The following is a 27,539-nucleotide window of genomic DNA, read 5'->3' as shown; positions in this document are numbered from 1 at the left end:
TGATTTAGATTCTGGTATAGTAAGCAAACTTGTTAAATTTGCAGACGACACAAAAGTAGGAGGAGTGGCAAACACTGTTGCAGCAGCAAAGGTCATTCAAAATGATCTAGACAAGATTCAGAACTGGGCAGACACATGGCAAATGACATTTAATAGAGAAAAGTGTAAGGTACTGCACGCAGGAAATAAAAATGTACATTATAAATATCATATGGGAGATATTGAAATTGGAGAAGGAATCTATGAAAAAGACCTAGGAGTTTTTGTTGACTCAGAAATGTCTTCATCTAGGCAATGTGGGGAAGCTATAAAAAAGGCTAACAAGATGCTCGGATACATTGTGAAAAGTGTTGAATTTAAATCAAGGGAAGTAATGTTAAAACTGTACAATGCACTAGTAAGACCTCATCTTGAATATTGTGTGCAGTTCTGGTCACCTCGCTATAAAAAAGATATTGCTGCTCTAGAAAGAGTGCAAAGAAGAGCGACCAGAATTATTCCGGGCTTAAAAGGCATGTCATATGCAGACAGGCTAAAAGAATTGAATCTGTTCAGTCTTGAACAAAGAAGACTACGTGGCGACCTAATTCAAGCATTCAAAATTCTAAAAGGTATTGACAGTGTCGACCCAAGGGACTTTTTCAGCCTGAAAAAAGAAACAAGGACCAGGGGTCACAAATGGAGTTTAGAAAAAGGGGCATTCAGAACAGAAAATAGGAGACACTTTTTTACACAGAGAATTGTGAGGGTCTGGAATCAACTCCCCAGTAATGTTGTTGAAGCTGACACCCTGGGATCCTTCAAGAAGCTGCTTGATGAGATTTTGGGATCAATAAGCTACTAACAACCAAACGAGCAAGATGGGCCGAATGGCCTCCTCTCGTTTGTAAACTTTCTTATGTTCTTATGTTCTTATGTTCTAACACTGACCTGCTAGCTCTAACCTAGGGTCACAGTTAACTGCACACTGCTGTGTCTTTGACCACTAGTAACATGCTAACAGTAAGCTGCAGGAATTCAGATGTAATTAGAGCTGAACTGAACTATTCTTTCCAAACTGAATTCCAATAATCAGTTCCTGACAAATTCCTTATTGACACTGTCGGAAAACAACTTCATTCCAACTCTCAATCCAATTCATTACAGTACAACTTAACAATGAAGATTTGAATTGATAGTCTTGTCTAGTTGAATACTATTGCCACTTTTCAAAGTGTTTACTGTTTTTTTTTTTTTTTTTAAAGAAGCAAACAAACAGACACTTGAGACTGCTTGAGAGACCTTTAAGTTGTCTGCTGCTGTTTTTCAAGAAAAAGGGAGTTGCAACATTTGACTTCTTAACCTATTACTTTAGAATGATATTATGGCCATATTTGTGTAAGTAAATAAAACAGGTCAAGTAGTCAAACTTTGCAGCTAATATCTATCTGAGTTTATCTGAGTTTTAGGTTTGAGGTGTCAGCAGCGAGAGATCACTCCCTCATCAGCCCTCGTTTCCCTCCAGTCCACGGTGGTATAAACCACTCCAGGGCTGGCCTCTGCACTCAGGGCAGGGCTGGCTCTGTGGCTGGGCAGTTTGGAAGCGGACTTGGAGAAGGAGCGAGTGGAGGACTGGGCCATTGTGTGTACGGAGTTGTTCCTTTTTCCTGGGGCTGCAGTGTACGGCTTGTGATCCATCTGATGGGTCTCCCCTGGGTCGTCTCCATCGTGGACACTGCTGCTGATGCCTGTGCTTTGACAGCCAGGGTCTGAGGGCTGGTAGGTGACATAGTGCAGGTCATCTCCTACCATCGTGAGCACGGCCCCAACCGAGAGAGTCTCTTCTGGGATCTCCTCCTCATTTTCATTCTCTGAAAAAAAAAAAAGTGTAGTTGTCCCCATTAGTAACAACTACACTTATAAATCTGTTAAGAGTGTCATCTTGTGCACAAAGTATAGAAACTGGCAAGCCAACACCACAAGGTTTCTGATAAAGACAAATGCACAGAAGAATAAACTATGCAAGAGGAAGACTAGTAAAAGATAAACCAGGAATATTTTTAAATAAACAGGAAATAAAGTTTTGGACACTACAGCTTTGAAAAAAAAAAAAAACACAGGAAACAAATCAATTTATTTTTAGTAAAACTTGATGTTAGAAGTATCTGTTGATTAAATCCTTTTAAAACACAAAATGTAAATTTGAAATTTCCAGAGCTTTCGTTTATTGTGTTTAATGTGGCTTTAGGGAGAAATGGAAAAAGATTGAAAATATGTGAGAGGGAAAAAAAAAATTGGCCCTGGTCACCAGGATTCCTGCAGAGAGTCTGCATTGAAGTGGCTGCACCCCATTTTCCAGGCCACATCCATCAAGAAAACACACACTAGTCTGGGATTTACAGCTCTCAGCACCATGGCACACTTCTTGAAGAATGTTTGCAAAAGATTTAGCCCTGGGTCTCTGTGCTTAAGCTTCATTGCAAATTTACACTGTTTTAATTCCAAAAGGACATTGACTGTAGATGTCATAAAAATGGAAATAAACCAGTGTTATAAAGGCCCATACTTCTTCCTGGTGTATACTGTTGCAAACTTCTTTACACTGTAGTAAGAAATGAGAGCAAACAGACCAAGTTGTTTTTGTTTACGTCTCCTTTTGCAGTAGCTGTACGGACACCAGCTTCGTACCCTTGAAACCTGCAAGCAGTTTTGGGGTCAATTAGCAATGCTTCAGTTATTAGTGGTAGATTATTCTGTTACAGCACTGTTATTATTGCCATGTAAACATACCAATGAGCATTCATATTTGCATTACTGTGTCATAAATGGTCAGTGAGCTGTTACCAGTACATTAGTCACAAGATACTCTGAAACTTGGTAGTAATTCAGATTGATTGAAAGTTTCTAAGTGGGTCAGTGGTGTTGTGTACATGTTGATAAAACAACCTGAAACTCATAGAAAGTTAGACGCAACCCCAGAACCCTGTCGAAAAGCAGTTTGATTGCAAGTTTTTATGTACAGTATGTCAAAAAAGGGTTAACATAACAAATATTTCTAGGCCACAAGAACATGAGAAGCAGAACTTGCTCACTGTACTTGTAATAAGCGGCAGAACAATATCAGAGGAATACAATGCAGCTGGGCTCCGCTTCTCAATTCATTCATCCTGAAAATGCTGCTACAGAAAGTCTCAAGAAGAAAGTCAGACACAAAGCCAGTTCCAGACAGGATGACTGAGACACTGTCGAAATCTGCAAATTTTTTATTTTCCAACTGTGCCAGGGTGATTGCCCTGCACAATGGAAAATTAGTGTTGGTGTAATTTGTATGTGGGAATGGGTTTATTGTGTGTCTTTTTGGAGTTGATTTGTGTGATTGAATTATTGTTTACAGACGGGCGCTCGATTGAGACTTGCTGCCTGCTAGGCTTGGCTGAAGTAAAGGGCAGCAAGTGATTGCCTGTGCTGGTCCTCAGTCAGCAGGTGGGTGGGTCTTGACCAAGTGTCCGTCAGCATAAAAACATCCGGTGGAGATGGCTTGTGGCAATTGCAGTGCCATGCTGCATGTATTCGGGAGGAGAGGGTCTGCTCTGCTAGAACGACAGCTATGCAACCCTGAAACTGCAAGCGGTGCTTGTGAAGGCAATGCCCAGCCGAGGCTGTATGAAGCAGCAGGAGTCATATGAATACCGATTCATCAGTAGGTTAGTTTAGGGGATAGTGATCCCATGTGATTTACAGCGAGGGTTATGTAGTGAGGCCGGTTCCTGGAGCGGGATGCCTCGTTTATAAGGCTAGCGCTCACCCTGTGTGGCATCTTTTATTTGTAGTTTTTGTACTGTGTTTTATTTTTGCTTGCTGTATGTGTCCTCTGTTCGTTACCATGGCTGGAGAAGGTAGGTCTACATGCTCCATTATGTCTTTCACTTTTTGAATCCCCAGACACTGCAGGATATAATATATATGTTCAAAGTTTTCTTCACAAATGAATAAAGCATGTTTTATAGACATCATTCTTTTCTAACCTAACCCATATCCAGAATGAAGTCAGCAAAGGTTGCTATGTGATGTAATGCAATCGGTGGTCATTCATTCACTTTTGACTGATAGTTAATCGTTGTCCAATGATATCAATATCAATATTATATTGCATTCTATTATTTCTATAATAATACAATATGCTTGATATCATAATGACTCAAAGGAAAAATGTGGATATGTTTTCCACAGCAGGTGGAAACTGGAAGAAATGAAATGACAGCGAGACAGCAAGGTGGGATTCACTTGAGGAATAAACTATTAATATCGCTTATGCCCATGTCAAATTATTTATACATCAATGCTCTAAAGGTACCGTAGACTTGAAAACAAGAGTTAGGCTCATGTGTGCAGCTGAGCTGTGTATTTTCGGATTTCAATTTAACCCTATTTCGATTTTAGATTCTTGTAATTTCTTTAAAATAGGTTATTCTTTGATCCTGCAAAGTCCAACACACCAGATATGACAGCAGTAGAGACACATCTTGTTGGAGTCATCTGCATGTACAAAATTGCACAAACTCTCATGCCCTTGCTTGATCCATGCTTGTGGCATGTGAGGAGATAAAAGTAAAACAACATGTATTTATAGCACATACTTGACACACTGTGATTACTCTGCATAACTAAAACATTAAATTAACACACCTTTTCTTGCAAATTGAGAACAGGGGAAACATTTCTTCAATATTTTTTTCACATGTATATATTCTTGTGAAAGGATGGTTTGAGTAGTGCGTGTGGGTGGTGACGTCAGACCAGGAAACAAAACAACAACACAGGCTGCGCTCGTTTTTCATAATAAACAAAAATAAACAAACAGTTTAAACAAAACACACCCAAAGAAAAGGGCACATTGGTCAAACCAAAATAACACACACACTAACAATTATTGTCAAAAACGAGTACGTTCACTGTAATACAGTAGCATTCACTCTCTCTTTCTCTATAGTGTCTTCACTAACTCTTCTTCCACTGTAGGCCTGGAGTGGGTCTTTTATATTGTGGGTGGAGCCTTAATTACCTATTTAAACAATTACCTTATTAAGGCTCCAGCCACATTCCCACAGGCTTTATTGGGATTGGGATTTAACCCCATCCCCGCCAGCTACACTTTACAAGACTGGCTTTTTCACTGGTCTCGAACAACAAACAACGTTAGACGGCTTTCGTCCGTCAGCACAAAAATATAATTTATAATAATAATAATAATAATAATAATACATAAATAAAAAAGGGGAGGGCATCTTGCCGCAATTCTTCTCAGAGAAATAGGATGTTTCAGACACATCTACTATATAAAGTTGTGATGCCACTGAAATTTTGAGGTGAAAAATGAAATTTTTAACTATCATTCTAATATCTTATTTAGCCGTTGCAAACTCAACCTAGAGCTAATATGTACAACATTTATTATGCGTAACGTCAACAGCAAATTATCATATATTGTTCTTTATTACCATAAAATTAGACTCAGTGGAAAGGTATTTTCGAGTTTGTTATAAATCAGTACCATGCTTTAAAAATACTTGCATTACGACGTTGATTACTGATGACATCACAAACTTAACTTGTGAATCGAAGGGGTACCATAAAGATAATACAGCATTGTAAATATTTGATTACAGCCAGCATAGCTATTAGCAGTAATGGTGACAGGATTATTTAAATAACCCTTAACCTCTCAAATAAATAAAAAATATGTTGTTTTTACACATATCTACAAAGTTATGGCAGTGACTTCAAAGTGGTGAAAGTACAGTGAGTTCCCACCAGGACCCAGAAAACTCCATTGTCATTCTGTATCTCTGAACACAGCGTGGCTCCACTTCCTCATTAACTAATTATGCAAATGCTGCCATTGTTGCATCCATTTGAGCCTTTGTGCATGGAGAACTGCTTCCCCATATACACCTATACAGACAGGCAGGCAAGGAATAAGGAAACCAATGTGCAGTGCAGTGGAAGCACAAAGGGAACACACAGCACATTCATCAAATCATTGCCTTAGTATTTAGTTATTTTATTTATTTTTTAAAACCATGTAGAAAACTTTTGAGTCTTAGGGCCTCATTTATGAATGGCCGCTAAACTTTATGGTGCATGATAATTGCAATTACTCTGCATGTTAATGATTCCCATATTTACTATTGCAATTGTATTCATTATCACACAAATTAGTGGGCATATTATGGTGCACACTAATTTTATTGTGCCACACTATGGTAATCTGAATGAATATGTGATTTGTATGGTAATGTATGATAATGTATTTAAATGAGGCACCACGCTCAGAATCATGAGATAAACTATATTCATATTGTATTTACTTAAGGATGTTAATTAGTGTGTGCATTAAACTGATCATTTATTAGTGTGATTGGGAACCAGGCTTTAACCACTGAGAGGCACACTATTTTCTGGCCTGAAAACAAGTGATGTGCAGTTCGATTCTTTTTACTGACTTTATGTGTTGTGAATCAATCCATGACATTTGATCTGATTTTTGATTCCCTGATTCACATTCTTGCTGAATTACTTGGTTATGAAAATTTGTTTTAACAGAAAAATCTGTCAGCAAGGGCCATTTAAGTTAAGCTGTTCACTTGGTGGACTGCACTGTAAAAAATATATATATATATATATATATATATATATCTTACAGTAGAGTCACTTACAACAATGTCTCACCCAAAGACGGAGCACAAGGAGGTTAAATGGCCTGCTCAGGGTCACAAAATGAGTCAGTGGCTGAGTCGGGATTTCTACCAGGGACCTCTTGATTCATTGTATGTGAAAATGTCTATATAAATTATATGTAGGCCAATATACTCAAACATACTACTCAAAACACATTACCCCCGCTGTACAATTCCTAGTCATAATAAGTATACAGGCACAGTTTCAATCAATTAATCAACACGGTACTTAATGTATTTTATAGTCTCAATATTTAACTTATATTCCAAAATATATCGTTTTTATCAGGACTGAAAAAAAAAGATACTGACAAGCTGTGAAAATGTGATTTGGTAGACAGTACTGCTATGAAATGTACCTTTTTATGACTTCTGTCCAGACACTTGGCTCTTCTTTTCTCACACACTTGATGACAATCAAGTCTTTGATTTCCAGTAAACTCAAAATACATTGCTTTGTGCAGCGTGTCATAGAGACATTGTATGTTATAATCTTTCATAACTGCAACCGTTGCCCTGCAAAGCAGGCCTATTGCCTTGCTGTCAAAATTATTAATCGAACAAATAATCATCTGGCTAACGATTTGGGAATCTTCTGTCTTCATCTGGCTAACGATTTTGGAATCTTCTGTGTTCCACCTCCACCTTTCGCTTCCGTGACATCTCCAACTACTTTTTGGCTACTGAATTAAAATTTTACACAAAGTAAAATAAATAGTTTAAACAAGCCTTCCCTTCACTACCCTAATCAAAATTATGTGTACTGTGCGCGTGAGGAAACGGATCTTGTGTGCTACTTGATTGGCTATTTTACTACCTATGTGAGCTGTGATTGGCTCAATGGGAATGTCACTCATACAATGCAGACTGCACATGTTGAATACGTGTGGTACGTTAAAAAGGTGGGCTGTCTTGAAGAAGAACTGATACATTATATCAATGCAATTTCAGAAATTAATGGGGGACCATATGCATTAAAAGAGAAAGGAAAAATGCTTTTTTTTTAAAAAATTACATCAGACAAGGAATACAAAATTAAAAGGTAAGCAGTGCAGTTTCACTTTACGTTGCCTCTGGCTGTCCTCTGCTGAGCGCTGTGCCTGCTGATCACTCATTTTCGGTTATGGTAAGCCACCTCCACCTTCACAATAAGCTACTGACCAAAAGATACACCTGGACTGCTGGGGCTTTTGATATCACAGTGGTCACGGGTAAGTCTCTGACATTATCGTGCACATTAAATTATCGCTCATAATACATGTACCTTGCACAGTATGGTATGTAAATTAGCCAAACACTGTGCATGCAAATGAATGCATTCTCTATTAGTAAATGGGGCATTAAAATTAGATTTATCATGCATGTTAGGCTCACTACTCCTACTTTCGTAAATGAGGCCCTTAAAGCTGTAGTTAAACTTCCTTTCTAAAGAAAACAGCTGCTCTATAATGTAAATTTATTCTTATATATGCATTTACATAGCTTTTACTGTCCCATGAAGGGTCAAGTATCACAATACGCTACCATACATGTCACACTGCTAGATTTTAACAAAACTGTCCAAGGACAATTTTATTCTATTGTACATCAACAGCCCAAGACTTCCATTCCATGTATAACACATATATCACATTGTGACCTGTGTGCAACAATATGTATTATATTTTGGAAATTGTTCTACATATTTTACAAATCGCAGCAGCTCTTGAGATTTAAAAATACAATGATTTACCCAATTATCAATGTGTTCACTTAATCGACATTGCTTATAGACCTGCATTCTGTGACACATTCTGCTGAGGCTGCAGTTTCTGGCCAATGGTCTGATGTGAGCTTCTGGTTACATGTTCTGTTTTGTTACTTCTCTTTGGCTTCAGGTGTGGCTATCATGGATGGCAGCACGCGAGCTGTGTTAAGCTTTCATGTTAAGCTGGGTGGAACTGCAGTACAAGGAGATTAAGGGCCTTGCACAGGGGTCACAGAGTGAAACCTGAGCCCTGAATTTAAGGCTCCTAGTCCCCCAGCCCCCTGACTTGGTGCATTCCCTTACACATACTGTTCTGCACACCACTGTAAACTGGTTTATTGGAAATGGGTGGCGCAAATAAAATGTTTTTTGAACAACGTTATTGTCACAAGATGCAAAAAAAGGTGAAGAACGTACATTGGTTGCTTTCTACATACATGCCCTGCCTGCAGGAGATTTTGTTTCCAATTACCCTTCAGACAACCTGGAACAATTCATTCAAGCTGGCTGTCTGGATTTCTGAGCTGCCAGGAAAAGAAATCTGCACTCGGTCAGGCTGGAAAGGCAGTAGAGTGAACATCTATTTACATATGTGATGCTCCAATAGGAAGGCTGTGTCTCCTCGGTCGCTTAATAGAAACTGAAACTATTTTATTTATGCTGTCAAATCCGGCTCGACTTTATTGTTTAACCAAGTGGCTAGATTAATTATACTGTAACTCATGACTGGATAGCTGGTCCTTCTCAGGTGGCGGTGAACAGTCCAAAGCCTGTTTATCCATATCAACAGATGTATTAAAACAGGAGTTTAGAAGCTGCCATCTACACTTTTCAATTCTGCTGGATTTCTTTAGTGCGTCAACCCTCAGAACTTTACTGTTGCAAATGTCAGTACCTGCAGAGAACTTGAAATGTGTGAAGAGCGTCAGTTCCCAGGTGTCAGTCTCTGGCTTGAGGATCATTGTGTTTGATGACAGGGAGTGTGGTTGGGGAGTGACACTCTGATGGACCATGGGGGTCTCTCACAGCCATGGAACCTGCACACTCAGCAGGCAGCTGTAGCTTCAACTGCCCCCATCTCTGTCTCTCTCTGCAGGTCTCGCTGGTAGAGTGCAGGGCTGATACTGTATTCCTTAGGACTTCTATTGTTCAAGGCTTTACTTCAAATGTGGTATTTGCAAACCAGATTCTTTACAAACAACAGTTTCAAAGAACAGTATTACTCATGAGGCAAGCAGCATAAATGAGGCACACAGTATGAATATAACATTGCATAGTCTTACATACATGTACTTCAAAATGAAATATAAAGGTCCTTGTCTGGGTTTGTTTCAACCTGTTGCTAATAAAATAATGTACTTCTTAAAGCCCCTGTGATAGATCAAGGATGTGCACAGAGTAACTGCTACAGAGGTATTAACAGCTGTTGGCAGTTGTATGTGCATTATAAACTGATTTAAAATGTATATCAAAATCAACATGTGAAAGAGAAACCCCAAAAGCAAGTCTGTCTCAAATATATAACTCTATGCCTAGTTCTTTTTTTCTGACTTGAACCACAATAAACAACTTTAGTAATTTATTTCAGAAAAGCCTTTAGTGAAATATTCAGTTGTCTTGACCTAAAAATAATAATAATGGTACATACTCATTTATATAACACATAATTAAGTAAATAAGTGATTAAGTAAATTAATAAATAAATAAATACATGAAGGTGCATTAAAACACAGTGGAGGATGCATGGAACTGAAGGACTTTTTAAGTGCAGCTTTCTAAAAGACAAACATAAAAACTGAATTATACAGGATCGGCAGCTACACTGAATTCTAAGTGTTCTTAATCCTTTTTTTGCCAATTACAGGGGTGGGTGAGGTAAGGAGACCAATCGGCCTAGATAACTTGTCCGGTTCCTAGTAGAGGATTGATCTCAGATCTTTGTCAAGTTGGGTCTTAAAAGATCCAAGTGCTTCTGCCTCAACAACATGACTACAGTAGGTAGCCCATTCCTCACCACACTATGTGAATAAGTGTCTCCTTCCCTCTGTCCTAAGTATATCTCCATTTAATTTCAAACTCTGTCCCCTGGAAATGAAGTGGAGACAGGGCAGAGGGTTAAAAGATTACTGGCTTATCTGGACTCCAAATGATATGGATCATTCCTTTCACTGACATTCCAGATTTACAAAACCCTCTGCTAACACGAGACTGTCTGCAAGAGCTCCCATCTTGCAAACTCAGCTCATAAAGTGTTTCTTGTTGCTTGCCTGCCAACCAGTCAGAACGTACACCAGCTAAGTGCCCAATAATTTGAGGGCTGATAAGACTGGAGGGGGAGGGGGTTGGGTAACCCCTCCCTTCCAAGCTCACAGTAATGCCTACATGTTCAAATTTCAGTTGCAATCACGCATTCCCAGCAGTTTATGAATGCTGCCTTTTACCCTCACATTAAGTAATGAGGAGTGATCTTTCAGCCAAAGGCTAGAATAACAGATCTGCCATATGCATTGCTGAAATAGTTCTCCACTCTCATAAGAAATTAGTGGTCACTCTACACCTGTTTTATAGGCTAAGTATCTGGCAGCAAAAGCCCCAGCTCCACTTGAGAACACAGCTTCTACATCTGTTTAGCATGTTGTGCTTTTCAATCATCTGACTGTACTTGTGCCACGAGCTTCCCAAATTCACAATGAGATCACTGTGTTCTGAGGTGGCAGACTGTCAAGCTGAGGAGAAAGTAAACCCTCCCTTCCAGAGGAGAAAGTAAACAAAAGTGGAATGTAAATTCACAACACCACCACCATTTATTTTAAGTCTGCAAAGGATAGGCAACTAATGGGACAGCAAATAAATATTATCTGTGGGCCTGTTTCCAGAGGTAAAGGTTGAGGATGGAAGGAGGAACCTAGAGCAGCTGACTAAGAAGTGTTTCCATGAGACATTTCTTGTAGTTGCCTAACATAGATTATCTACTTGAATGACATACTGACCCAAACACCACTTTTGTGTTACAAAAGTCCCCTCAATTGTAAGAATCTCACACTATTTGACAGTTAATATGAGCTTTGGTTTCTTAAGCTAGCACACTATGTTGCCATGGACATGAAAACATGATAGGCTAATCTGAGGCTTGGATTCTTCTCCTTCAGCTAACATTGTAAATTGATTGCCCACGGTGTAATAGAAATGATGGACATGGGGCAATATCTGAGCCTCAAGGCAACTTATTAATGCATCTATGCAAATGCAGTTTAAGATATTCTTTTAAAACATAATTGTATAAACTGATATCTGATGGCATAATGTACCTGGATGTGTCACCGATGTATCATATTTCAAGAGGCTCAGCTTACACTTCACTTACAGTGTGTGTAATTCACAATTGAAATTTAAACGCAATAAATACGGATAACCCTGACTTGCTTCAGACACTGGAAATGCTTCACTCAAAGCTGTTATTTTCCCTGAGATGCTCTTTATGCACAAAGCAGATTTGTATGTCCCACTTGTGTAACAGGCCGGCAGTGATTATGTTTTTAAATCATGCATGTCTCATACAATTACTGCACAGGCTGTAAAATGTATGTGAAACAGATGACATTGTTAAAATGATATTTGAGCGAGAATCAGTCCAAACCTCAATAACTCAGCTTGACTTAAACACACATTTGCAGCACTAATGAACCGCGGTTCAGTGACAGACAGGATCCACAGTGCTACGTACCCAATCTTTTGCACTCATTGAAAACTGATTTCATATTCTTTACCCTCTCAGCAGCATCTTCTTGTACACTGGCCTTCATACCACACACCTCGGGATATCAGGGGACAGCCTTGGGCAGATGTTGTATACCCATGCAGCAACACCAGGTAGCACAGCCAGTACAGCATAACTTACAGCTTCTGCAGACAGCTATAATCATCCCTTATACAAGTTTACCACAGTAAAAGCAAAGCAAAGTGTAATGAAGAATAATAAAAGCATTATAAGGCATAGGCAAGCATTGTAAAGCACAGAAAGGCATAATAAAAAAAACATGGCAAATCAAGGAAAACTATGGTAAACGCATAGTATAACCATGGGAAAACTGAAAAATTTCCTTGGTAAACTTTTATAAATTGACACCCAGAGCAAGTCCTACGATACTAAAAGTATGAACCACACTTCTGTAGACCTTGTTAGGCTTACCAACACATTGCCGTGTTTTTTCTAAGAAACTTTTACAAGCTTGGACAAGCTTAATTTCATGTGTTGCTTATTTGTTCTCTTTGTTAAATGTACTTCATTTTTCAAAAATAAATATGACATCAGTGTGTTTCATTTTTTCACACAGCTAATCTAAAACATTTCTCATGTCTGGTCACAATGCTCTCTAAATTCTTTGCATCAATCTGCTATTTTTATTTATTTTAATGAAAAAAGAAAGCTATTGTACGTTTGTATCTGTCTGCTGCCTACTTGAGTCGAGAAATAGAAGAAAAGACCTGGGGCCCGATTTTGATGACCAGGCAAGCCTGTAACATTAGGACAAAAAGCATTTGCCCCTCAGTATGATGAACATTTTTTGAGCAAAGAGGAGCAAGCTGCATTTTCCCTATAATGCAATTTTGGTGGCATGCTTTGCCCCATCTTTTTCTGTCTGCTTTTGTGCCAGTACGGCATTACTTTCAGAATGTGGCTGAATTTTCAAGTTTTTCGATGACAGTGCAGAGGGGCCAACTGCATCTCAAACTAACCAGGTAGGGGAGGGTTTACATGAAATACAGGCTCATATATATATATATATATATATATATATATATATATATATATATTTATATTTCTTTTTTAATTAAAGTAAAGCTAGCTATGTGAACTGTTATGTTTAAAATGCAAAGGGGTTTTAATCTTGACATTTTCATTTGATCGATTAATTGATTAATCACACCTGTTTGCTCATGATATGAAATTGTATTGAAAGATAATTTTAGTGATATAATTTTCTTTTGAGCTGTACTGCCCGTTTGCATTTCCTTCAGCAAAATGCCACATCTAAAAAAAAAAAGTGAATATACTACTGTAAATTACCAGTTGCAATACAACCTAGAATAGAATAGGTCATGTTTTATTTACAACATATCAAAATATTACCATTAAATGTATGAGTGTCCCGATGATCCAAACTACCCCATAAAGTCACTGCAGGCAATTTTTGCAATGAACAGTTCCCATATAAATCAAAAAATATGCTATATATTGCAAAAGGCTGGAAGTATGCCTAACAAAAATAATTAATGTTTATGAAAATAATGAAACAGTGCAATCAAATATGCAAAAAATGTTGAATGAATGTTCATATTTCTAAATACTACATTAACAAATGGTTTTATGGCAATAAAGAGCAACTTTTCCTTCATCAAGATCACAGCAAAGGCAATCGCTAGGGCTATCATTTTCTTAAAGGGAATGTCAGTTGCTCCTTATTTTCTAGCAGCTTTTGACTCACACTTTTTCTTTATTGGTCAGCATTAACGGAATTCTACCAGCACCCAGCTCAAACTTCCTTCGAAATAACAACATCAAGGGGACATTGGATTCCTGCGCCACCTTAAAGCACTTTGAACTTACATTTGTGTTTTACCACATTTTATCAAAATCGGGCCCCCAAACTTAAGTTATGATATCAGCACGACCAAATTCTACTGATACAAATATATAATACAACACACAGAGCTGGATTGTCCTTATTAAGTGGAGTGAGGTAATAGAACCCCTAAGTATACCTGAAAAGTTGGCAAACCAGGAACCACCCCCTCTAAAAGGTGTGTGATTTATTTCATTATTTTGTGAACCCCTGAAAAATAAACATTGGAAAATGAGGAGGCCTAATAATAACAATACTGAACTCGGAGACAGCTATTTACCTTTACAGAAGAAAAGGTCTTGTTACTTAGCTACCAGGGAAAAGCACCAGAACTCAATGCACTCCACTAACACAGCTAGGATCCACATAATGTGCCAATGGGAAGGGCATAGTGATGACGCTGTTAAGCAAGTAAAGAGGCCAAAGCGTCTGTGCAATCATATGCTTGTTGCTACGCTTAATGCATTAATCCTGTACGGTCACATCTAAATGAATACTATGAATATGAAGTTGAAGTAACATGAATTGTTATTGTTATGTTAATGAGTTAATGTGGGTTGCAAGTAAAAGTTAATTTGCGAGGGAAACAGAATGATTGATAAGAATAGAGTCTTTCAGACAGTAGCGCCTCTTGTACATTTATTTAACAAATTCTGTGAAAATTGTAAACTGGGAACGCCTACCATATAGCCACGTTTTCAGGAATAAAATTAAGTGTGATTTTCAACTGTTTAAGAGCCCTGGAATGTTAGGTAAAAAAAGCATGTTTTTTAATTTTTTTGTGATTTTTTTTTTTTTACTCTATACAGTATATTCACAAATAAATACAATATATGATTTGCAGTCGTGTGTAACACCACTAAAATGTAATATGATGTTGTTTAAATAATAATTACATCATGTAAACAGGAAAAGTAAGTGTAACTTTTGGCATTTCAACTACTTCCATGGTGAACAACAGGCATTTTTTAAAATTTCTTACCACATCAACTTATTTAAAATTGTATTTGAGATTTTCTTACTGACTTGCTGTACGTCTCTGCTGTATGTTTTTAACAAGACATGTGACTACATTTCTATTTTGTAAGTTGAAGGAGGTCTAGAAGCAGATTTATTGTAGATATGTTGCTCTAGTTTTACTCATAACTTATAGTACCTAAAAAAAACCTTTCTCAATGAAGCCTGCTAAGCAGTAAGTGCTCCAGCTAAGCATTAGCAGTCAGTTAATAGCAGTCTCTAAAAAGAACAGCGATTACAGGCACACTGCTGTCTGCACTACTGCTCTTAATGAGACATGATTAATTTGTAAAGTCTTGGATATGAAAGTAGACGCTTGGATACAGAAGCTTACTATATCAAATTCCTATCTGTGAACCATATAATATTTTTTGGTCCAACCGGTTATACCAGTTGATTTAAAAAACAAACAAACAAAAAAAAAAAAAAAACAGGTTAATTAAAAAAAAAAAAAAGGTTTATCCATTTATAAATGTGTCATAAATGATGTAGAAGTGTCACAAAGACAGCTGTAGTGGGTGACATCAGACCAGAAACAGGAACCAACACAGAACAGACAGAGACGTGGAGTTTGGTGAAGCTGAGCGTGTGGTTGCGCTCAGCATTTAATGATTAAACAAACAGAAAATAAAAGGTTGAAAAACAAACAAAACACAGGACACAGCACTGGTAGCCAAAACAAAGAGACAAACAAAAACAGACTACACAGACAAACACAGTGAGCTGTTCTTACATTAACTATTATTTTACTGTTACCTCCGTCTCCAATCCCATTATCCACTCACCGAACACACAACCCTGAGTGGGTGAGAACATGCTGCTTTTATGCAGCTGTACCGAGACTCGATTGCTAACACTATGTACACAATTTTTGTTCCTGGGTAGTAAGTGTTATTTCCTAATTGCTTATGCCTCAAAAGTATAGAAAATGACTATTATTCCCCACAAACTTTGCTTTTGTGACCAGGACAGTGATATTTTGAAATTTACCTATTTCCAATGAGAAAACGGGTGTATTTGTGTCTTTTCGTTCACATGAAGTCAGAAAAAAACAACATGTGAATCCAAATTAACAAGTATTTATACTAAAGTAATACAAAAATGACTACAAAAGATTTAGAAGTGAGTAGTTTTTCGAGATTTACAATTAAACTGTAAATCACTTTCACAAATCAGCCCCCAAATGTAGTCTCCCATCATGTTCTCGTTATACTGTCCTTGGTAGCGGCGTTCAAAGTCTAGTATATCCTGGTGGAAGCGCTCGCCTTGCTCCTTCGAGTACGCTCCCATGTTCTCCTTGAATTTATCAAGATGAGCATCAAGGATATGGACTTTGAGGGACATCCTACAGCCCATTGTGCCGTAGTTCTTCACCAGAGTCTCAACCAGCTCCACATAGTTTTCGGCCTTATGATTGCCCAGGAAGCCCCGAACCACTGCGACAAAGCTGTTCCAAGCCGCTTTCTCCTCACTAGTGAGCTTCTTGGGGAATTCATTGCACTCCAGGATCTTCTTTATCTGTGGTCCGACGAAGACACCGGCTTTGACCTTTGCCTCAGACAGCTTAGGGAAGAAGTCTTGAAGGTACCTGAAGGATGCCGACTCCTTATCTAGAGCTCTGACAAATTGTTTCATAAGGCCCAATTTGATATGCAGTGGTGGCATCAGCACCTTCCAGGGGTCCACCAGTGGCTCCCACTTGATGTTGTTTCTCCCCACAGAGAACTCGGTCTGCTGTGGCCAGTCCCGCCTGTGGTAGTGCGCCTTGGTGTCCCTGCTGCCCCAAAGGCAAAGATAGCAGGGAAACTTGTTAAAACCGCCTTGGAGACTGTGGCAAAGTGGTTGGTAAGGGGAACAGATGTCGCGGTGATGCGGTGCAGGAGTGATGAACAGACAACAGTGATTCAGTGAATAAGTGCTTTATTGCTCTTTTCCAGGTCTGGCGACCGTCAAAAATAATAAATCCCCGGCAATACACAACAATGTGTAAAGCATGGGGATGATGAAAACAAGGGCACAGTCCCGAACAAAAACAACTGTACGGTCACCAGTCCTGGGTGATCGAAAACGTGCAGGTGCTCAGTGCAGTGGTGCTCCGGATAGTGCTCTCCTTTCGACAGCTCTGGAGATGTGCGTTAACTGTCTATTGGTGTGACAAAGACAGACAATTACAGACAGACAGAAAATAACACACAGCACGTACAACACTCTTCACAAATACTCTCTGAGAGCTCCTCTCTCAGTCCTTCTCTCCTAACGTTAACCCAAACAAAGGAGAAGATCAGCGTTACCCTGGCCCCTATATGTAATCCTGCATGATATCGAGGTAAACGGTTGCAGCTTCTCTCCAGGCTGACCCACTTCCCTGACCCAGAAACGAACTGTCAGGCCAGCCCTTCCAGATACTTCTCCTCCCGTTCTTTAGCGCCCTCACAGGTCGGGAGGAAGATTCATCACCAGAACTCATCTTTCCGTCACAGAGACCCATCAGGAATGCCACCATTTTGAAGTCTCCTATGACCTCCCAGCCGTACTTATCATACTTCAAGGCGACCAGCAAGGTCTTGATGCTGTTGTAATCCTCTTTGAGGTGCACCGAGTGAGCAAGGGGAAGAGACGGGTACTTGTTACCATTATGGAGCAGCACGGCTTTGAGGCTCCTGGATGAGCTGTCAATGAAGAGGCACCACTCATTCTGGTTACAGGCGATTCCGATTGCCTCGAACAGACTGGTCACATTGTGGCAGAAGCAGAGCCCATCTTGACGGGTGAAGAAGCTGGAAAATGGTTGGTGATGCTTCCTCTGATCTGCGACTTGCACACTTTCATCCAACAAGTTCCACTGCTTGAGCCTAGACGTCAAAAGCTCGGCATTGGACTTGGTGACACCAAGATCTCTAATCAAGTTGTTGAGGTCTTTTTGGTTGGGGTAGTATGGGTTTCTCTCCTCAGCTCCACCTCTGAAATTGTCATCTGGATCTAAAACGTCTTCCTCGCTCTCTGACTTGCTGCTCTCTTCTAAAGACGGCTGCTCTCCGGAGGAGGAGTGGGTACGGGGAACTCATGGCAGTGTGTCACTGGGGCGATGAATGAAGGAAGGTCCAGATACGTGATAGCAGGTGCATTCTTGCCAGTCCGACGTTTGGAAGGGTCCACCATGCAGAAGTAGCAGTTGCTTGAGTGGTCAGTGGGTTCCCGCCAAATTCTTGGGATAGTGAACTTCATGACTCTCTTTTCCCCTCTGTACCATCCTACAAAAATACATTTATTTCACCCATGACTAACGTGTAAGAGATTCTCGCAACATTTTTCATATATGATATATTTTTTCAATAACATTGAAAATTGTAAAACATTTTAAAATTAAAAACTTTTACAATTTTAAAAATTTTAACAAATTTTATAACATAAAATTCCAAGCAACAATTGTCCATCTTACCTTCCAGAGTTTTTTTGCAGTGCTCGCAGGTGAAATGAGGTGCCCAGGGTTTCTCCTGATCCCCGACAGGAATGTCGAAATATGCCTTGTAGGCCTCACACATCTTAGCAGATGCTTCCACGGAGTACTTTTTCGCTGTTGTCTTGATAAATTGGCCGCAGACATAGGAAAATGCGTCTGCCGGATGCCTGCAGCCTCTTGATGCCATCTCAGAAAAATGCAGATATGTATCCACTTAGGCAGCTGGAACTAAACTGAACTGGTGGGCTTAAGACCCCTGTATTTATACTACTATTTACATTACTGGAAAGTTCTAGAAAGTTCTAGAAGTTACTCCAAGTTTACTCAGAACTGAATCTATCTGGAATGTTCTGGAAAATAGGTAAATTTCAAAATATCACTGTTCTGGTCACAAAAGCAAAGTTTGTGGGGAATAATAGCCATTTTCTATACTTTTGAGGCATAAGCAATTAGGAAATAACACTTACTACCCAGGAACCAAAAAAAATAATAATTTGTTACACGGTGTAATCAATCATTCAATTGGAGTCTCGGTACAACTGCACATGAATTAATAAAAGTGCAATTCCCCGTGCTCACATATTATTACATTTTACCTGCACGTGAAATGCTGTGCAATCCTCGTGCCAAAATACAAATATACATTTTAAACACTCGTATCCCATATTGCATCCTGTGTACCAATGACTATACACCAACATTAACACACTACACTCAACATACAACACTGAAATACACACAGGGGCGGAGCAACACTGCCACAATAAGTCAGTGGAAAGATGAGATGAATGCATTTACGCACGGATAGATAGATGATTCCAGGCTCATATCATAGTAGGTACTTTATCTAATAAGTGACATCAGCACAGAAACCAAACAGCAACCCTTAATACTGGTTAACCTGGGAAAAGGAAAACAAACTCTTTGAACAACATGTTGTGTAATGTGTTCCTCAAAACATGCCAAGTGGTTTCCATAATATCCACTTAAAATGGGAAGTGATATCTATTCCCTGTTCAACTGAATAGTGGTTGACAGCAGTAGTAAAAAACAAAATACTCGACACACTTGATATTAGACAGACTTGATTTGCATATTTGTGAATATGGTGTACATTTTTTAAATACCTTAGGTTGTTTTTGTTTTCATCCTGTTCAGCCAGCTTACTAATTTAATGCCGTAATGCTCTGCACTGCTGTTTTTACATTTATTTCTGTTGAATATCAGCATCATCAATGACAACACAGAGTTAACAGCCCTGTTCACTCACAATGTTTACCAGTTTGTTGTTTTGGTTTCAAGAGCCATCTTGTCTTCAATATCCCTTACAGTGGCTTGCGAAAGTATTGACCCCCCTTGGTATTTTTCCTATTTTGTTGCCTTACAACCTGGAATTAAAATGGATTTTTTGGGGGTTTGTATCATTTGATTTACACAACATGCCTACCACTTTGAAGATGCAAAATATTTTTTATTGTGAAACAAACAAGAAATAAGACAAAAAAAAAACAGAAAACTTGAGCATGCATAAGTATTCACCCCCCCAAAGTCAATACTTTGTAGAGCCACCTTTTGCAGCAATTACAGCTGCAAGTCTCTTGGGGTATATATCTATAAGCTTGGCACATCTAGCCACTGGGATTTTTGCCCATTCTTCAAGGCAAAACTGCTCCAGCTCCTTCAAGTTGGATGGGTTCCGCTGGTGTACAGCAATCTTTAAGTCATACCACAGATTCTCAATTGGATTAAGGTCTGGGCTTTGACTAGGCCATTCCAAGACATTTAAATGTTTCCCCTTAAACCACTCGAGTGTTGCTTTAGCAGTATGCTTAGGGTCATTGTCCTGCTGGAAGGTGAACCTCCGTCCCAGTCTCAAATCTCTGGAAGACCGAAACAGGTTTCCCTCAAGAATTTCCCTGTATTTAGCGCCATCCATCATTCCTTCAATTCTGACCAGTTTCCCAGTCCCTGCCGATGAAAAACATCCCCACAGCATGATGCTGCCACCACCATGCTTCACTGTGGGGATGGTGTTCTCGGGGTGATGAGAGGGGTTCGGTTTGCGTCAGACATAGCGTTTTCCTTGATGGCCAAAAAGCTCAATTTTAGTCTCATCTGACCAGAGTACCTTCTTCCATATGTTTGGGGAGTCTCCCATATGCCTTCTGGCGAACACCAAATGTATTTGCTTATTTTTTTCTTTAAGCAATGGCTTTTTTCTGCCCACTCTTCCATAAAGCCCAGCTCTGTGGAGTGTATGGCTTAAAGTGGTCCTATGGACAGATACTCCAATCTCCGCTGTGGAGCTTTGCAGCTCCTTCAGGGTTATCTTTGGTCTCTTTGTTGCCTCTCTGATTAATGCCCTCCTTGCCTGGTCCGTGAGTTTTGGTGGGCGGCCCTCTCTTGCCAGGTTTGTTGTGGTGCCATATTCTTTCCATTTTTTAATAATGGCTTTAATGGTGCTCCGTGGGATGTTCAAAGTTTCGGACATTTTTTTATAACCCAATCCTGATCTGTACTTCTCCACAACTTTGTCCCTGACCTGTTTGGAGAGCTCCTTGGTCTTCATGGTGCCGCTTGCTTGGTGGTGCCCCTTGGTTAGTGGTGTTGCAGACTCTGGGGCCTTTCAGAACAGGTGTATATATACTGAGATCATGTGACAGATCATGTGACACTTAGATTGCACATAGGTGGACTTTATTTAACTAATTATGTGACTTCTGAAGGTAATTGGTTGCACCAGATCTTATTTAGAGGCTTACTAGCAAAGGGGGTATTTTTTAGAATTTTTTTAAACAAGTTATTTTTTTCATTTCACTTCACCAATTTGGACTATTTTGTGTATGTACATTACATGAAATCCAAATAAAAATCCATTTTAATTCCAGGTTGTAAGGCAACAAAATAGGAAAAATGCCAAGGGGGGGTCAATACTTTCGCAAGCCACTGTAAATATGAAACACTCCTGCTGAACTGGAATTACAGCTATGAGCCTGAATTAACTAGTAATGAATACACAATAACAACAAGAACTGGAATTGCAGCTATGACTGTGACTATGACTGCAGCTATATGACTGCAGTGTGTGAAACAACTTCCAACTTCCTCAGAGGCCTGTATCCCCTGCAAGCTAAATGTTGACCAGTTGCCACGTTGAGGGCCATTATAAAATCAAGATGTGAACAATTCAGCACACAATACTTCAGAACCCCAGAGACAGACCTGGCCCTGACTTAAAAGATTATATTTCTCAGAAATACAAGGTTTTTACACATTAAACTGCTCCTTTAAACTGAAAACAATGTATAATTAAGCACATTATCATTTCAATTTAGGGTCTAGTTAATTGAGAGCTCAGTTGGAATGAAAACCAGCATACACAGGGGGTCCCCAGGACTGGGGTTGAAAACCACTGAACTACAGTACATAGAAGCCTAAACTACAGAACAATGTAATAAACAGACACACCAAACATATATATTGAAGGGTAAAATTAAACATTTGTCAATGACACTGCACTCTTAAATCTTTGCCGCTAAAAATAAGTTTGTTTGTGTGTGTGTGTGTTTAACTACACAATGACAACTCATTAAATAAGTATCTGATACTGCACAATAAATAAAATAGTCATTTACATACAGGACATATTAGTACACTTGCTTTTTATACTGCTCTGATGTTTTGAAGAGGGTTACTGTTCCTAGACCTGTATACAGATCTGCAGTGCTGAAGGAGTGCATTCATTTCAGCTACACCATTTAAAAGCAAACCCCAGGAGAAATGAATAGCCAGCACTTCAGGAGACAGAGGAAAACTGAAAATTGGCAAGGAAAACTGAAAATAAATGAAAATGGTATCTGAAAAGACGGGGGGACTTTATATGAAGGGCACTTATTTACCCAAGCTGTTTAAGAACAGAGCATGAGGTCAGAATATCTTTGTTACTTTACTGCTCATTCAGGCACAGCTGCGGATCGCCTTCAAGAAGGATAGGACTAGAGGTCCAAAAATGAAATCAAGATGTGCCCTATTCACAGAACCCTAATGCATGTTTTAAGTAATGCTTTGTTAGGGACTACTTTATTAATTAAAGCAAGCCAGTTCATTAAAACTCAATGAAAATAAGTTGCCCAAAATGCACCTTGTACAAATTTATAATGCTGTAGTATCAGTACTTTCAGACAAATGTTTTGGGTGTCTGAAACCACCTGGTGTGTCAGAGAAATGGTTACAGTAATATATTTATTTGGAGATTGTTATCAACAATCATTAGTGTATTAGCGTATTATCTGTAGTTGCTAACTTTTATTTATGTATTAATTTTTTTTAATGTGGCACAGGCTCTTGACATTTCTGTGCTTGTATCATTGAGTAGAATGAATTTAACTGGTCTGACTTATTTGCCACAGTAGGTAAAGGTGACTCTCAGGGGTCTTGGCATCACATTTCTGAAATTGCAGGAATGAGGAGAATGCCAGTTCCAGTCACTATTACATTCCCAATGCAATGACCCTGATCCACATTTTTCATTTCTAATAAACTGCACTGGGAGTGGACTATAGCTACATAGTGGTCTGGGATCTGCAGTGGGGCTCCTGGCTGCACACAGCATCACAATAGCTGCTGTGGGAAGGAATGGATGACAAGGGGAGGAGGATGCCACACAGATGTAAAATGTCTTCCTGTCACTATCTACCTCTAAACAGCTGTCAATCACTGCCAGAGAGACACCCCGGAGAGGAAAGGGGGTGGGGGGTGAAAGCCAAATTCTCTGCTGGAGTCCCTGTCCTTCTGACAGAGGCCCTGCACACCAGGGAGTGAGGTTAGGAAGCCTGGAACTGAAGATCCCAGGCCTCGACCTAAACAAACAAATTGTGGTGTGCAAGAAATGGCAACTCTGCTGTCGAGGATCAAACTGGACAGCAGGACAATGGGGCTGGAACAATGGAATTAGCATCCAATTTGTATCACTTCCCTCCTGGATGGGGATTGAGACATGTTATCCTCTAAGACCCTTTCTCTGTAGAGAAACAGCACTTTTATGGTACTTCCGAAGAGGGATAAGCAGGATAAAGGGCTTGTTATCCCCCTTCTCCCTCAAAGGGATTACAATTATCTTGGTTGTCCTGCTCAAAGCAGGTCCTATACTCTGTGTGTGTGTATTAGGTTTTCCCTTTACCTTCAAATGCTTGATTGACAATACCCCGGGAGGTGTCATTGTCCCTGTATCCATCATTGTAGTAGCCCACAACATCACGGCGGCCACTGCAGCTTCTTTTCAGGTGTTCAAGGCAGTTGTCAATGTACCGGAATGATGGCCTTTTGTGAGGGTCTCGCGTCCAACATTTCAGCATCAGCTGGTGTCTGTATTTTTGGAGGAAAGAGAGATAAGAAAATAAAGCAAGGAGTCAAGCTGAATAAAGAGGGGAAATAAAGGGGTCTAACTGTATTATGCGTCAGAAAGCAGCATGTGTGGAATGCCATTTTAATAATGGGCCTGACAGCTTTTTGCTGCTTGCCTGATGTCACAATAGGCTCTTTGACAGCTGAGAGAAGAGTGCCTTTGTGGGTGCCTGCTTGTGGCACTACACACAGTTGTGAATGCTTTGCATAACTGGCATTCCCATTAATGCCATCGGGTATAGGATTCTTCCCAAGAATGTGCCTCTTTTTCTTTCTTTCTTTTTTATTCACATAGTATTGTACATGTCAAGGGAACACATTAAGTCACACAAAGGCAAATCCAAGCAGCTCACAACAGCTTCTATATAATACAAATACAGATCAATCCTTATTGGGTTTTTTATGTCTACATAGGTCATCTGCACACAAGATGGGATTATTATAATACACTGCAAAACAAACAAACAAACAAAAATATATTTAATATACATATATTGCAATGTTTACAGCACATGTTTACTACAAGAAAAAAATGAAGACACGTATTGTCGAAATGTGTTGTGCTTCGTGTTTTGAATAATAAAAAAATTGTTTTATAGATGTAAAACATTGCCGCTTGCTTTTTACGCTCTTCAGCATCAAGTCTAAAATGAATTAAGGATACAATTGAGCCATCCTGAGTGTGCCACCCACCCAGCTGCAAACAACAAACAAGTGGACTTTGGTTTGTCTTCTACTCAACATGGTTGATGACTAAACAGACTACTTTCTTATATATATATATATATATATATATATATATATATATATATATATATATATATGTCAAATTCCAAACATTCATCTTTGATAAATAATTCCAGCACATTTAATAAGGAATTCCACAGTACATTTGTTAAGTACATGCTTTGACTCTTACTCACTGAAATCTAGTTAGTTGAATTGTGACTAATCAGTCCTGAAGAAACACTTCAGGGAGGCTCAAAGTATCTGCTCTAATGTCAGGACTGATTCATGAGGAGCAGGGAGAATGTCTGCCAAGCAACTGAGGTCTGAACACAAGGGTCAAGTCTGGTTGTTATAGGCCTGGACTTATCATGCACCTGATCAGCAAGGGTTGCTGCAGTGCGGTGAAGCAAACAAACCCCAGAGGATTTTAGGCCAAAGCCACATTCCCTAAACCTGCCAAGACTGGCAACTCCGCAGGACCAGGATTTGTACTAACAAGCTCCTGATCACATGACTACTCCCAACCACACTTGAGGCCTGTACGTAATGGTTAACTCCATTTCCGCTGAAGTGTTCCTGAAACTTATGTAGAGCTTATGTCTTTCTGGCCTTTGTTTGGCTACAGGGTTGTTTTTTTTTTCAAAGTGAAAAATTAGAACATGACAGCGTTCCTTTTTTTTCCCACCAGACATTGTGTAATTTTTGTTCACACCCAGGTCGACTCCAGCCTTCCAGTATTCTTATCACAGTCAGGTGCTGCCCGCACAGTTCCTGTTATTTTAATAATGGTGTGTTTACAATCGCCAACAGGTGTCTCCTGACTGCTACTGTGTCTGCAGCAGAGTTAAACACAGTGCACGAGCAGGCATTCAAAACAGCAGGAAAGAAAGAACAGACTGGACTTGTGAACAAATTGTTCCAGTAATAAGCGGCAACACAGATTTTAATATGAAATCAAACGGCAGGCTGCAATTCAGTTGAGTGACATGATATTATTAGGAAGAAGCTAAGCAATTCCCCAGGATTAATATTAGTGAGAGAATAGATACAGAAGAAAATACATCATTTTGGTTTGTTCTACCATAAATCACAATCATAGAACATGTCATATTTACTAATAAGCTGTTGCTACAGCCACAGTATGAAATGCATATTAACAAACCATTATGACGAAAAGATAAGTACTCGATAAGGGTGTAAACTACAGTTCATTAAGTATAAGTTTCTCATACACTGCTTAGTCCCAAACCAAAGTTCCTATTAAGAAGTGTTAAACAAGTGTAACAAGAGAGAGTTTGAATAATTCGAAATATAAGCACAGGATTACAGTTCTATCTGTGATGAGGGCTGAATACTATCCAAAGAGGCATTGTAATGAGACTGGAATTAGGCTGGCTTCCTGTCCTTCACAACAATTTGTAAAACAGTGGAGTTCATTAAACGAAAACATTATTCCTTGCTTTTCCAGCTCTCCCTGGGCTTGAGGAGGCTGCAATGTACCTTTTTATTTCTTTAAGTGCCCTCTGTTTATTGAAGCAAACTTGGATTCATATTTTGTTCTTGTTCTCATTTTAAGTAGAAGCAGGCAGACATACATTTTAAGCCTCTTGAATAACCGACAAAATCCATTAGCTTCACTAAAAAACAACAAAAACAGCATTTATTTAGTCACTTAAAAAAAAAAAAATTAACTAACTGGTGAAACATCACTAAAATGTCTTCTTGTTTGTACCCAGTTTTCCAGCTGGACGAGGTAACAAATCCACCAGTGAGGGAGTGGACTGATCTGGGAATTAAAAACCTCATACTCACTAATATCCAATAGTTCTTCTGAAAATGCCACAAAATGGAGTTAACCATGCTATGCTCATGAGTACTGGTTTTATGATTCTCGTAATATAATATGATTCAGCATTATATATATATATATATATATATATATATCATATATACACACACACACACACACACACACACACACACACACACACACAGTGCCTATAGAAAGTCTACACCTCCTTGAACTTTTTTCACATTTTGAGGTGTCAGTGCTTCAGAGTTTCATGCATTTAAATGAGGACTTTTTTCCACTTAGCTACACACCGTACTCCACACTGTTAAGGGGAAAAATGTTTTTATTGAGAAAAAAAAGATATGTTAAAAATACAAAACTGAAAGATCATAATTGGATAAGTCTCCACCCCCCCTGAGTTAATACTTGGTGGAAGCACCTTTGGCAGCAATTACAACTGTGAGTCTGTTGGGATAGGTCTCTATCAACTTTGCACACCTAGATCTGGCAATATTTCACCATTCTTCTTTACAAAACTGTTCAAGCTCTGTCAAGTTCCTTGGTGAGCACTGATGGACAGCAATCTTCAAGTCATGCCACAAATTTTCGATTGGATTTAGGTCAGGGCTCTGACTGGGACACTCAAGGGTATTTACCTTTGTGTTACTTAGCCACTCCAGTGTAGCTTTGGCTGTGGGATTTGGGTTGTTGTTATGCTGAAAGGTGAACATCCGTCCCAGTTTCAGCTTTCTTGCAGAAGGTCAGCAGGTTTTCCTCAAGGACTTCTCTATACTTCTCCATAACATGATGTTGCCACCACCAAGCTTCACAATAGGGATGGTGTTCTTTGGGTGATGCGTTCTGTTGGGTTTGTGCCAAGCATAACGCTTTGCATTTAGGCCAAAAAGTTCCATTTTAGTTTCGTCAGACCACAAAACTTTTTGCCACATGGCTACAGAATCTCCTGAGTGTTTTTTTGGATACTTCAAAACAGAATTCAAGGTTGGTTTTCTTGAGTAATGGCTTCCTTCTTGCCACCCTACAATACAGG

The 27,539-nt window shown here is 39.2% G+C and overlaps 1 protein-coding gene across 1 annotated transcript in view; it reads right to left on the bottom strand.

Moving 5' to 3' along the window:
- Positions 1-872: 872 nt before the first annotated feature.
- The window catches only part of LOC121321060 (proto-oncogene tyrosine-protein kinase ROS-like), an 89,947-nt gene continuing 63,280 nt past the window's right edge, over positions 873-27,539 (bottom strand). The window contains exons 40-41 of the mRNA XM_041259971.1: positions 23,744-23,928; positions 873-1,850 (exon numbers count right to left, since the gene is read on the bottom strand). Coding sequence (XP_041115905.1) covers positions 1,459-1,850; positions 23,744-23,928 — 577 coding nt within the window. The 3' untranslated portion in view covers positions 873-1,458. The remainder of the gene's footprint in view (positions 1,851-23,743; positions 23,929-27,539) is intronic.

This window comes from Polyodon spathula, chromosome 9 (genome assembly GCF_017654505.1).
Source record: "Polyodon spathula isolate WHYD16114869_AA chromosome 9, ASM1765450v1, whole genome shotgun sequence".
NCBI lineage: Eukaryota > Metazoa > Chordata > Actinopteri > Acipenseriformes > Polyodontidae > Polyodon > Polyodon spathula.
Note: the sequence above shows the minus strand (reverse complement) of the source record. Positions and strands in the feature narration are given on the sequence as shown.